We start from the raw sequence: 14697 nt of genomic DNA on the forward strand, positions 1-14697 counted from the left end.
AATCTGCCATCCTCCCCTTCAAAGTGTCGATTCTTGCTTCCATGTTACTTACCATTGTCCTGAGCACTGCATTGATACTAGAATTGATAGGCCTCAGCCACCGATTTATTTTTCAATAGAGTACAAGCCAAGCAGACATTAAAGAGGTCCCCATCTATCTGACTTTTCACAAGAGAGCCTAAGAAAATACTCAGCAAAAAGATACCATCTCTTTACAATCGCATGTTCCATATGTTTCTCTATCACTGTGGCTTTTCACCTAACCAACAAAATACTATAGACTCCAATCAATATTATGTAAATTCTATTCTCATAGATTTTTAAGACTATATTTTTTTTATTCCAACATTCTTCCTATTGGTGGTGTTCAAATCGTAGGAAGTCATGATTATTTACTAGGAAAAAAAAAAAAAAAATTCCCTTAGTTGTTCTTTTGTAGCTTTCTTATTGTAATCAGAAGTTTAGAGAGAATGATAATTCTTATTCACTTAATCAGGCTGAAGATACATATATATTGGTAATTAAGAAACCCTAATTTAGGAGATATGAAATTACAATAAAGGACACCTAATTAAATTTACAATATAAATACATATCATAACACTCCCCTTCAAGCTGGAGCAAATATGTCAATCATGTCCCGCTTGTTGCAGAGATAACTTATTCTTGCTCTGTTTACTACTTTAGTAAGTAGGTCTCCCAACTGATCACCAATCTTCACATATTCTGTAGATATCAACCTTCTTATATTTTCTCGCGAATAAAATGACAATCCACTTCAATATGCTTAGTTCATTCATGAAACACAGGATTGGATGCAATATGGAAATTGCTTGATTATCACACCATAATTTAGCTGGCATAGTAACACTGAAGCCCATCTCAGACAAGGTGATGTATCCACACTATTTCACACACAGATTGTGCCATCGCTCTATATTCTGACTTAACACTCGAATGGGAAACTACATTCTGTTTCTTACTTTTCCACTACACCAAGTTCCCTCCGACAAAAACACAATATCCAAAAGTTGATCTCCTATCTTCTCGAGATCCAGCCCAATCAGCATCTGAAAAACATTTCAACTCTTGTATGACCTTGATCTCTATATAAGATCCCACGTCCAGGTGCAGCTTTCAGATAACATAGGATTTGTTCAACTGCAGCCCAATGATCCACAGTAGGGGAAGACATAAATTGGCTAATAATACTCACAAAATAAGCAATTTCAGGTCGTGTCACTGTTAAATAGTTCAACTTCCCAACTAATCTCCTATATCTCTCAGGATCTTTAAACACTTCTTCTTCCTTTGTAAGTTGCAAATTTGGTATTATCAGAGTACTACATGGTTTGACTCCTAGTTTACCTGTCTCAGACAATAAATCAAGTACGTATTTCTGTTGGGATAGGTAAATACCTTTCTTGCTTCTCATCACTTCAATACCTAAGAAATACTTTAATGATCCCAAATCTTTGGTATGAAATTGACCCTGGAGAAAAGTCTTGAGGGAGGATATACTTGATACATCATTTCCAGTGGTAACGATATCATCAACATATACAACAAACAAAGTTATACTATTGTCGGATCTTCGATAGAATATAGAATGATCAGATTTACTCTTCTTCATATCAAAAAATTCGAGTGACTAAACTTACCAAACCATGCACGAGGACTTTGTTTTAGTCCATACAAGGATTTTTGAAGCCGACATACCTTATTAGTCTCCCCCTGAGCAACAAACCCAGGTGGTTGCTCCATATAGACTTCCTCTAATGATGGAATTTCAGAGTCAGAAAGAATCTGTGTTTTAGCCATTCCAAATTCAGGGGAAAGTCCATTAAAAAATATCATAACAGCCATCTTTTCTCACTGAGCTTGTTGAACTTTGACATCAGGACTAAACGACAATGGTAAGGCAAGTTCAGTAGCTGTTTTCCTAAGCTTCATAAAATAACTTGTAACAAATTTTGCTTTTTGTTCCGTTCAGAAGATGCATACAGACATCAAACATTCTATGAACATGTTCTTTCCCAGAGTACAGAAATTCTAAGAATTCTAATAGTTCTGTCATAGAATCACAATGATCTACCAAACCAACAACCTTACACTCGATAGAATTCTTAATCTGAAGATAAAGTCGAGTATCATCACGAAGTCAAGCCCTTTTCTTTTCATCTTTCGGTGGTTCCTCCGTCACATGATCATCCATATCTGTACTAATCAAGTAAAATTGACTCGTTCGACGCCAATCATAGTAATTCGATCCATTTAATTTGTGTTCAGTTATCTTCGATGCCTAAGAAATTACATTAGAGATGACCATATGCTTCACTTCATCCATTATGAGCTAATAACCTCACAAGCAGAAAGAATAAACCAGAATCGAAATCAAAAGCAAACAAAAGAGCAAAACTACTCCAAGCTAAACAAGACAACAACAAACCCAAAGCACAAAAGGGTATTTTATCCAAATAACTCACAACCAAGTAGATTTTGATGAAACCAAACGCACAAGATGATCAGAAACGACGAGCCGAAAAGAACCCAACTAGCCAAAAGTGGAGATGAAGCTCCATGCGCTCCTATGTGCCGGCGTGTGGCGAAGGAAGACTACTGTTCCGGTGGCGTGTGAGCTCCACGCGCGGCTGTTTTCGGCGACGGACAGCTGTAGACGTGATCGGACGGTGACGATGCTTCTCCTGGGATGGTTGGTGAGGCAAACGGCTCTCAAAACTTGATGACTCAACTCAAACCCTAACCTTGTGAGAAGCATAAACCTTAACGTAGTTGTCGAACAAATATTCTAAACCCTAGATGGCTCTGATACCATGTACATAGAAGTTTAGAGAGAATGATAATTCTTATTCACTTAATCAGGCTGAAGATACATATATATAGGTAATTAAGAAATCCTAATCTAGGAGATATGAAATTACAATAAAGGACACCTAATTAAATTTACAATATAAATACATATCAATAATTACATATCATAACACGTATGCGTATATTTCTTTATTTCTTATTTTAAAAAGGAAAAAACAAAACAAAGGGATTGCCTCTTCACAATAAATATCTCAGACAATTGTTGGGGAAAATTGCTTATGTTAGTGCATGTGATTTATATTAATGCATAAACTTGCATGTTGTCGCTCATCCTTTTTTGTTTTCTTTGCTAGGTGTCAGAATTAATGGTTGAGGACTCTGGTAGAGTAAAAGGGGTCAGTATTTACATCCTGCTGACTTTGAAGTATTGATCTTAAAGTGAATGATGACACTGAAATTATATAGGTGAGTCTAGCTGATGGGACATGTGTGCAAGCTTCAACTGTTCTGTCAAATGCAACGCCTTATAAAACGTTTATGGTAAGCAATGTGAATTTTATAATGAGTTTTAATTACTACTTATAAAGGATGCGATCACATTACCTGATTAGCACTTAATTTAATAAATTATAATAATTTCTTGAATTTCATCACAGATATGATAACATCAATTGCACTTTGTCCTTTTTGTGCACACAGGAATTATTGCCTCGTGATATACTTCCTGATGAGTTTCTTCATGCTATTAAGCATGTTGATTATCGATCTGTAAGATTTCCTTCTTTCTTTTCGTTTAATACTTTTTTTATATTATACATATACATATATATACACACACACATGTATGTATGTATGTATGTATTTGGATAAGAAACTATTTCATTGATAATGATAATGAAATTACTAAGAGGGATCCCCAATCCAAAGGACTGGAGTTACAAAAAACTTCACTAATTGGACAAAAGAGTGGAAAGTGTATAAAAGGAGAAAAGGGAATTCAATTTACACCAAGAAAAAGCAATCAAGAGAACCTTGTCAAAAAATAGTCTATTAGTAGTCTCCTCTGATTCAAAGGTTAAAGATTTCTTTCACTCCAAACAGACCAAAGAAAGGCACTAACAAGACTCTTCCACAAAAGATCCTTCTCGGATTTGAAGGGGTGATACAGTAGGAGAGCATTAAGGAGGATGTTGGGGTCATTAGGAAAGCACTTCTCAAGTGATTCCAAAAAGAACAAGCAAACTGGCAGGGGATGAAATGGTGAGATTGTGTCTCCTGTTGCACTTGCAAAGAATGCATTGATTTGGAGACAAGGCCATGAAGCGAATTCTTCGCTGGAGGTGCTCATTGTTGGTGTTGACAGCACAGTGGGCAAGTTCCCTTTAAGAAATATTTATTCTTCTGAGGGTAGAGATCCTGCTGAATTGGCTTGATAAAAAGTGTGGGGCGGTCAACAGAAGAAGAGTCCATGCTGTTAAGTAAGGTTTCAGTAGAGAAAACCTCATTTTTATCATGTGTCCAGATCCAACAGTCATCGTCCAAAGTCAAGTTGATACTGGAAAGAAGTTGAAGGCAATCCATTCTGGGATCTCATCATCCTTTAAATTTCTTCTAAATTGAAGGTCTCAGAAGGCTAAATCCGAGGGCCATATATCATTGACAGAATCTTGATTCCTTCTTGTTAAGGAGAAGAGCCACGGAAAAATAGCAAATAAAGGGCTGCCTCCCACCCAATTATCAAGCCAAAAATCAGTAGAGAGGTTGTTGTCCACTTTAGAAATGACAGAGTTGTGTATTAAGGCTTGGTACTTGATGATTGATTTCCATGGACCTCTAAGGGAGTGTAGAGAGAAGCTGCCTTGGTGTTTATTGAGGGGTTTGGTACCAAATTTTGCATCAATGATCAATCTCCAGAGCGCCTTTTTTTCTTTCTGGTATCTCCAAACCCATTTTGCAAGGAGAGTTGGTTCTCACGAATGACGTATATTCCCAGACCACCTTTATCAGTAGGATGCAAGATTGTATCACATTTGACAAAATGCTTGTGATATCCCTTTAGCTGATTTCCCCAAAGGAACTTGGGAAAAGACTTTCAATTTTCTTAGCAACCTTGGAGGGCAATTCAAAGAGATAAATAATAAGTGGGGAGGTTTGACAGGGTGGCTTGGAGAAGTGTGTGTCCACCAGTCTTTGAGGTATGGGAATTACTCCATCCATTCAAACTTCTTTGAATCTTCTCAACGATGGGGTCCCCAAAGGAAGCAAGCTCTCCTTGTAATTGACCGAGACCTTATGTGCATGTATGTATGTATGTGTGTATATATAGATATATTATTTTCCCCATTTTTCTTATTTAAAATACAAGCTCCACAAAGCGGAAAAAAAGAAAAGGAAAATTAAACAAAAAGAAAAAGAGCAATATAAGATAAGGAAATTAAGGGAAATTAAAGGCAGCCTGGTTCAAGTTAATATCTTGAAGAGAACTTCTCAAAAAGCTTAGAATTTGAACACCAAAGACAGGCCTTCAAATGAGCTGCCTCAAAATGATCGAACTTCTAATGATGATTGTTTTCAATAACTTTATGATTTTTATTTGTTCCAACCATAGTTCCAAGATAGTTAGCTTTTATAGCATTGATTTGTAAGAGACTAGGCCGAGAAGGAAACCAAGGACCCATTAACGACTGTAACAGGTTCATCATGAAGATTATTTATTGGAATATTCGGGGACTTAGTGATAAATCCAAAAGAGTTTCCTTGAAGCACTTTTTGCGGAATCAACACCCTGATTTAGTCCTGATACTAGAAACAAGGAAGCCGATTTTTTATCAACAATTCATCAAATCAACTTGGAGCTCAAATGGAATTGGCTGGACCTTTAACATTGAGGAGGCTGTTTAAGTTTTTAACTTTGTGTAATGTGGTTTTGGCAAACTTACCTACATATTATATGTCATTGTTCCTACTGCCCAACACGATGATTTCAAAATTGGAAAGAATTTTATTATCATTTTTTTGGAAGGTAAAATGGGAAGTAAATTGAACCATCTGGTGAATTGGGTTTTATTTCAATGTCTTTGAAGGATGGAGGTCTTGGCTTGGGTAATTTGAAAAACAGGAATTTGGCTTTATTATTCAAATGGAGTTGGAGATTTATATGCTTTTCGGTGTAAAGTATTAAGGAGCATTCTTGGTGTTAGCACCTTTGGTTGGCATTCATCTCAAAAGTTTGGAAGTTTTCTATGTTTTGTAGTATGAATCATTTGCTGTTTTCAAGTTGGGAAAATTCACAGCAAATTGGGTCTTCCGAAACTCTTTTTGGGAGAATGTCATGCAGCTTTTGAGGGTTTTCCATGACAAGCCGCTTGATTGGACAGATCGGTTGGGTTAGGCTCGTCGTTTTGCTTCATCATGGTGTTCTCTTCTAAAGCTTTTGCCAATTATTCCATTCGGGACATTTGTTTGAACTGGAATGTTTTCATTAATTCAGCTTAATTTATGTCTCTCTGTCTTTGTATTACTCGATATATATCCTTGTTAATTTTGTTGTTCTTGGTATCTTGAATTTTGGAGCACTAGACTCTTTTCATTATATCAATGAAACGCATCGTTTCTGTTTCAAAAAAAAAAAAAAAAGTTGCACTTTTAGTAGATTATCATGATGATTGTAACAATTCTTTAAAGTTGGTTTATTTATTTAAATTACAAAACCTCTGTAATGGTTTTTTTCCCCCTCCATTTCCCCCTAAATTTTATTACTATCAGTAAACTTTTTATTTCTTCTTAAAAAAACGAAGTGATTCAGTCTTGCTTGAGAAATTTTTTTTCATTCAATGAAACAGGCAACTACCAAAATTAACTTAGCAGTTGAGAAAATACCCCACTTTCCTTGTTGTAAGTTTAGTCCATCTGAAGCAAGACGTCAGCTTGTAGGCACCATTCATATCGGTGCAGAAAGGTACGTTAAGAGTATCCCGTCATCTTGTTTTCTGGATCTTTTTTAAATCGAAGGAAGAGGTGGACACTGATATTATTCTTCTTGTTTATGCTTAAATAACTGCAAATTATACAGGACAATACATCAAATTAATATTTGAACACTGAAATAATTATGTTCTTGGACAGCAATTTTGGGCAAAATACCAGATTGAAAGAAACTGTAGCACGTCATTTTGTTTCCATTTATCCTTGCCTCTGACACTAAGTTGGACTAAAAAGATGAGAAAATCGGTGTTGCTATCTAAATAAAATATGAGCAGTTTTTAGAAGATACATGTGCTGATGTTGGTCATCTCAGTGTCATGTCTTCTTGCTGGTCACTTTCTTTGATAATAAACAATTTGGCATGCGACTTCAACATCCATGATAGAATGCTTTTCTTTCAATGTCATGCAAGGTAGCAAGTAATTCCTTTGAACTTCAGTTGTTAAACCTTGTGCTTCTGATTCAGTATGGAAGAGATTGACTCGGCTTGTCAAGATGCTGTGAATGGCATACCGTCTAGGAGGCCTATTGTTGAGATGACAATCCCCTCTATACTAGACCAGACAATATCTCCTCCAGGTTTACAACATATTATATTCTCTCTGTTAGTGGCATTGATATATATACATATACATATATACATATTATTTATTTATTTAATTTTTTTAAAAAAAAGGAAACAAGCAATGAAATGAGACTAATGCTCAAAGTACAAGAGAATTATACAAAGAGTAAAAAGCCCAAAGGATCAAAACCAAGGCTAAAACTCAGCCCATACAAAAGAGTAACAAGAACAAATGAAACCAACATAAACCAAGACTAAGACAAAACAGAACGAACAATTACAGAAAATACTCAAAGCTAAATTAACTAGAGGAGAGCTGATCCGAAAAGCAATCCACAACAATCTTGGAAAGTTAAAGCTCGCCAGTTTAAGCATAGGTCTTGAAAAGAGTAGTCTTCGAGATCCTTAATGTGCACCAAAAGAAAGCATTTCGACAAGCGTTTTCATTGTGAACCAACTAAACATAGGAATGAAGGTAACAAAGCTCCCAAAATAGAATAATCAGCAATGCTTCAACTATTTGGCAACCCCAAAGTAACAACTTCCATTGTGGTTTCTTGTTTTTTTTTCCTTATAAGAATCAACATTTCTGAATTTTGGGCAAATAAGTTCAAACAACTTCTGACAAGGAGGAGAGGATCAACCCAAGATTAAACCACAATCTTCAATCATAAACTTCAAATGTGTTGGGATTTCTGTCTGACACGATGCTTCGGGGAACGCCATGTAATCTCACTATTTCCCTAAGGAACACCCCTGCTACCGTGGCTGCTGTGAAGGGATGACGGAGTGCGATAAAATAGGCGTATTTCGATAAACGATCAACTACTACCATGATGGAGTTGTGCCCTTCAGATTTTGGTAAACCACCATGCTAATATCCCAAATTAGCTTCGGTATGGACAAAGGATGTAACAATCTTGCTGGAGCTAAAGCAAGTATTTGGCTTGTTGACAAATGGAGCAATCACCTACGAATGCATGCACCTGAGCCTTCATTCCCTTCCAAAAAAACTCTTTCTTGAGGTGCTGATACATCTTTACCATCCCATTATGGCCTCCCATTGGATTATTATGGCATGCTTGGAGTAACAATGGAATTGTGGGTGATGACGAAAGTAATACTAACCTCTGTTCATATAATAACAACTCCCCTTTCAGGGAGTATCCTTGAGGATATGGGTTTCCAGCTTGGATAGCATCCCGGATTCCCCGTAGCTCGTCGTCCATATTGACCTGGCTGTTAAAGACTGCTGTGTTAATACTATCCATAATGCTCAACAAGCCCAACTCCATTGGTGAGGGCATTTGGGAGAATGCATCAGTTGCAGAGTTTTCTAGTCCCCTTTTATATTCAATCTTGAAATCATACCCAATTAGTTTTGCTACCCACTTCTGATACTCGCCAGCAATCACCCGCTATTCTAATAAGAATCTAAGGCTTTTTTGATCCTTGTGCACTGTAAATCGTCGGCCTAAAAGATACGGTCTCCACTTTTGAATAGTCAGGACAATGGCGATTAACTCACACTTATACACTGCTTTTAAACGATGCGTTAGTGGTAGAGCGTGGCTGAAATACGCCAATGGGCGGCCTTTCTGCATTAAAACAGCGCCTACACCCACCCCTGATGCATCTGTCTCATCTACAAATGGTCGGTTGAAATCGGGCAGCCCCAAAACAGGAAGTTTTGTCATAGCTTGCTTCAACGTATCGAAAGCTTTTTGGGCATCCTCATTCCAAATAAAGTTGTCCTTCTTGAGTTGTGTGAGTGGGAATGCAATTGAACCATAGTTAGCTACGAACTTTTGATAGTACCTGGTGAGCTCGAGGAAACCTCTCAACTGTTTAACTGAAGATGGTGTTGGCCATTGCACCATGGCCTCTATCTTGGAAGGATCAGCCGCTACCCCATCCGCTGAAATTACATGGCCCAAATATTCAATCTTTGAGGCTGCGAACCATTTTTTAAAGTTGGCCACCAACTGATTCTCCATCAATGCTTGCAGCACAAGAGACAAGTGATGTATATGGTCATGAATCGATGAACTATAAATCAATATATCATCAAAGAAAACCAATATAAACTTGCATAAATAGGTCCGTAAAATATTATTCATTACCGATTGGAATGTCGAGGGAGCATTTCGTAGTCCGAACGTCATGACCAAGAACTCGTAGTGACCCTCATGAGTTCGAAATGTCGTTTCGTGGACGTTCTTAGGTGTTACTCGTATTTGATGATACCCCGATTCCAGATCTATTTTGGAAAAGACCATGGCTCCCGTTAATTCGTCAAGTAACTCATCAACAACTAGAATTGGAAAATTATCTAGCACCGTCATCTGATTAAGTGCTCTGTAATCGACACAAAACCTCGAGCTCCCGTCTTTTTTCTTTACCAATAAAACTGGGCTGGAAAACGGGCTGGTACTCGGTTGTATGACCCTTGCTGTCAACATCTCCTCAATAAGTCGTTCAACTTCATCTTTCTGAAACTAGGGGTATCGATACGGCCGAACATTTATTGGTCCTGCCCCTGGTTTCAGTTCAATTGAATGGTCGTGGTGCCGTGCCAGTGGGAGTCCTTTGATGGGCTGGAACACCGATTGATATTTTTGTAGAACCGCTTGTATTTCGGGGTGGACATCATCTTGTTCTGTCTTATGGACTTCCTCCTCTGTTTGGACCTTGATCGTATTTAATTCCAGCAGTATGCCTTGGCCTTCCTCTTTTACAAACTTCAACATGGACTTAAGGAGACTTGTGACTTCATCAAACTCTTATCTCCCTTAAGGTGCACCTTCCAATCGCCAATTTGGAAGATTTCAGATGTATTCCAATCGCACTCGACTCGTCCCAATATCATAAGCCATTGGACACCCAAAACTACATCAATGCTGTTAAGAGGTAAAGGAAAAAAATCGTTAATGATAGTGAGATTTGGGAGGTTCAGAACCACACCTTTACAAATCCCGGTTGTTCGAACGGAATTTCTTGTGCCTAACATGATGCCATAGCTCGTCGTAGGTGATTGCGGAATTTCCTATGCCTAACAAAGTACCATTTGACTCGATGAAACCACCCCAAAGGATCGTCACCCTCTTTTCCTTTTCCAGTTGGTTCCCCTTTTTTACACTCTCCTCAACCATAGGTTGCTTCCATTTATCCGTCACCGTCTGTTCAGATGAGCCAGAGTTCCCATCCTCGTCTGCGCCTCCCCCTTTTTTCGACCATGCTTCTAATGCGTGCAACAACTTTTGCTCCATTATTTCCTCTAAAGCTTCTAGTCTTGCTGCCATGGATTGCTCTGTTACTTGCTGCAATTCAACAAATCTTTGATCCATCCTAGTTTCCATTCCAACCTGTAACAGGGTTAGTTGTTCCTCGAGAGCCGACATTCTAGCTTCCATTTTCTTCACCATTCCCCAAGGAACGATGGCTCTGATACCAAAATGATGGAACTTGGGCTATATATTCACTCTTTTGGCAAAATCCCCCCCCCCCCCCCCCCCCCCCCAAATAATCCCTTTTGTAATTAACCGAATCTTTTCCCATATTACTCACAACTCCTAAATTATTCCCATATCCCTCACCATTTACATTTGATTCCCTCTTCCCTTTTTTCGTTTGCTCTCATACCTCTTAAGAATTGGGGCCTATCATATCCAAAATGTACAACATAAACCAAAGATAAAGAGATACAAGATGAACCAAAGGGGGAAACAACAGAAAAAGTAACAACAGGGGAAGGGGCGGCAAAAGGAGAGAAAAACAGAAAGATATAAGGTGGATTGAAGTTGTAGGAAGCCCTCAAAACGAAAGGTAGAAACAAACCAACCATCCAAGGCACATCAAATATAGGATTGTTACAATTAAATTTAGAATTTTAGAGCGTTTTGGGTATTGAAAGATGTTATATTATTTATAGAGCGTTTTGATATTTTTATAAAAAAAATTCATACTGCTCTTGAGCTAATAGCTATAAGGTTAATTACTCTAAAATTTTCCTTTCTACTCAAACTTACAACATTACTACAAATTTACAATTAAACCGTATTCTTATAGTTTTCTTAATAGCCAATAAGAAAATTCACAAAATATCCCTAAATCATAGGTCTAGATACAACTAAACCCTTAAATTATAGATATTGTTGCAATTAAACTTAGAATTATAGATTAATAATTGTAAAAATTTAACTGTGAGAATATTATTTAAAAGATTCAACAATTAAAATAATAGTTATGAGGTGATCATTGATGTTTGAAAGATGTAAATTGTTAATTTACCTAAAGCAGTTGTATAATAACAAATTGTAGGACAACGTTCAGATCAAGACGGACGTGGAATAATATAATAAAAACACAATAATGATTTAAAATTTTTTGGAGCCCCGGTTGAGTCCGAACTATGGTCAGCAATGGAACATGAATGTAGGGAATACACAATAAATACACACAACACAATAAGCATTGGAACGTGGACTTTGGGAATGCAACAGTAAATACATACAACACAATAAGTTTGGGATTGGGGAAGGAGGATGTAGAATTTATAAAAACACATAATAAACAAGCAAATAAGCATAATGCTAAAAATTTGGTTTAGGATATTTGATTGTAATTTACCTGAACAAAGGGGCAGTATAACTATTTTCATGAAGCAAGATAGAGCCTTACTATGTGGGCGATGTACCAATGCTTAATAGGAAGCTGGCCTTTCATCTATGAGATCAGCAATTTTAGTTTAAGCAACCTATTCTGACTGAATTGATGAAGTCTTTTGTCTTGTAGGCAAACATGTGATCAATTTATTTATTCAGTATACTCCATACAAACCCTCTGATGGTTCTTGGGAAGATCCTGTTTATAGGGTGAGTTCTGTTCCAGAATGAATATGAAGTTGTTTACTTTGGGCACTATAATAGGAGATATGTGCATCGATATTTTGTAGAGTTCCCCTGTTTTAATACCTTTTTTCCCCCTTTCATCTCTCTTCCAATTGCTCGTTCAACACACCATAATCCCTTGAAATTCTGCTTATAGAGTAAGCTCAGTTGCAAATAATAGATATTGTGGATTCTGGTTTAATCATCTTTACTCTAAGAATGCCAAATGGTGCTGGAAATTCAACTGTTTGATTTCATTAATTTTGGTACATTTTATTAATCCAGCTTTGAGCGCGTTGAGTTCTCTATTTACAGGAATCGTTTGCTCAAAGATGTTTTGCGTTGATAGATGAATATGCTCCTGGGTTTAGCTCATCAATTATCGGTTATGACATGTTAACTCCCCCTGATCTTGAAAGAGAAATTGGTCTGACAGGTAAAAAATCTTCTGCATGAATGTACTCAAGTCTAGTCGTCTTGTACACAATTCAGTGGAGAGTATGTTTGTTATGTCTTTTAAATTTCTTATGGATGAGTAGAAGTGTTATTTTTTTATAAAAAAAATGGTGTTTGGTTAAAATTTTACAGAGCAGGTAAAATGCTTTTGAGCAATTCTAAGCATTATTTTTTTAAATAAACTTTCCATAATCAATAGTGGGTCGAGAAATTAAATAAGGGGATAAAAAGCACTTATAATATGTTTTTAGATAAAATAAAGCCTATGTTTAATTTTTCTTCTTAAAGTATTTATACAATAAGTTCTTCATTTAATAACATTTTTTTCCAGAAGGGATGGGAAAGCATTCATTTTGAAATAAGCTATAACATCATAATTTCCTGACTGTCATCTGCAGTCTTCAATTCTTTGTAAAAAGTGTTTACTAAAATTGCTTTATAAATATTCTTGTAAAAGGTTTTAGCAGAATTGCTTTATAAGTATTTTAGTAAATAGTAGTTGATAACAAATCTCTTAAAAGAATTTTCCCATTGCTTAAAATGACTTGTTCTAACATATTCTAAAAGACCCGTTACAAAAGGAATCTGTCTCTCTTTCAAATGATTCATTGTCTAAGTGTACCCATTTCAAATTTAAGTGGTCATAGGAAAGGCCAAAATTACTTTCAAACATAGCTTAAAAGGATTTTTCTTGCAGGTTAAATCTACAAATGCTTGAAGTTTCTCTGATAGACATGGTTTAATTATGGGATTACAGTATCCCTGTTGCTAGTAGTATCTTGAGCGGATGGAGGTCCTCCCTATTAAAGGGGTTCTAAATGTTTAAACAAGTATCTTTAAATTAAAAAGTAGTTTCAAACACTCATAAAGTCGTTCCAAGCAGTTACAACTAGTCGTTGGAATTTACTAAAATTCACTTATAAAAGTTTGCATGCACGTACATAGTTCATAACACGAGATTACATCAAAATTTCCTTTTGCAGGAGGGAACATCTTCCATGGCGCCATGGGGTTGGATTCGCTCTTCCTTTTGCGGCCAGTTAAAGGATGGTATGTCAGTCAGTCTTATATTAATGATAATGGGAACTAATTATTGAACAACATTTTAGGAAGAGGAAAGTTGATATTTTTCTAATCAATCCTTTACTAAATTTGTAATTTGCTTGTGAAATTCAGGTCAAATTATAGAAGTCCAGTGAAAGGGCTGTATTTGTGTGGAAGTGGTGCCCATCCTGGAGGTGGTGTGATGGGGGCACCTGGTCGTAATGCTGCAAAATTGGTTCTTCAAGATTTGAAGAACAGACAACTCAGCTGAGCTCAATAACAAAGAGAACCATCACTTACCCAAAATTCTACCCTCTTTTCTTGTACGCTACCTAACCGAACCGGTTGGAACGAGATTGGTTCAGTTTTTAACCAAAACGGAGAAAACTTCGATTTTTTCAGTTTAAGACACCTTAGAACCAAGGTATTCGATTTGGTCACTAATTTTGGTCAAAATCTTACCAAACCGCACTGTGAACTCCCTGCTTGTACCTCATGACTCATGTTTGTTAATACTAAGAATGTAGTATAGAATGACTTTTTGACTTTTGAAACAGAAATAATAATGAAAATATTTAAGATTTAGAATCTAAGGTTTTGGTTGCAACCTAATGTAGGGCATGTTTGGGAGTCTTTTCATAGAAATAGTGATTTTAACGAAATTGGTTTTATTAACAAGTGATTTTTATACCATCATTTTGAAGTTGGGTTATACACTTTTAAAAATGTTTTTCTATAATCGATACTAAAAGTAGTTCTCAATTACTTGAGATCGTGGTAAGGATTTTGACTTTTAGAATAACTATTTTGATAAAGTTATTTAATTATAGTTAGCTTTGTAAAAGTGTGATAAATCATGTAAGATATTTGGTTCCATATTAGTATACATGATTTAAAAATAATTTAAAGTTTTATTAAATGATTAAT

General features: G+C 36.4%; 1 protein-coding gene across 1 annotated transcript in view; it reads left to right on the forward strand.

The window, feature by feature from the left end:
* The window catches only part of LOC120083512 (uncharacterized), a 28618-nt gene extending 14255 nt beyond the window's left edge, over positions 1–14363 (forward strand). Inside the window, exons 8-16 of the mRNA XM_039039290.2 lie at positions 3186–3227; positions 3298–3372; positions 3532–3600; positions 6675–6790; positions 7283–7395; positions 12176–12255; positions 12586–12706; positions 13710–13776; positions 13903–14363. Coding sequence (XP_038895218.1) covers positions 3186–3227; positions 3298–3372; positions 3532–3600; positions 6675–6790; positions 7283–7395; positions 12176–12255; positions 12586–12706; positions 13710–13776; positions 13903–14041 — 822 coding nt within the window. The 3' untranslated portion in view covers positions 14042–14363. The remainder of the gene's footprint in view (positions 1–3185; positions 3228–3297; positions 3373–3531; positions 3601–6674; positions 6791–7282; positions 7396–12175; positions 12256–12585; positions 12707–13709; positions 13777–13902) is intronic.
* Positions 14364–14697: the final 334 nt, after the last annotated feature.

This window comes from Benincasa hispida, chromosome 1 (genome assembly GCF_027475165.1).
Source record: "Benincasa hispida cultivar pf3 chromosome 1, pf3_genome.v1.1, whole genome shotgun sequence".
NCBI classification, from domain to species: domain Eukaryota; kingdom Viridiplantae; phylum Streptophyta; class Magnoliopsida; order Cucurbitales; family Cucurbitaceae; genus Benincasa; species Benincasa hispida.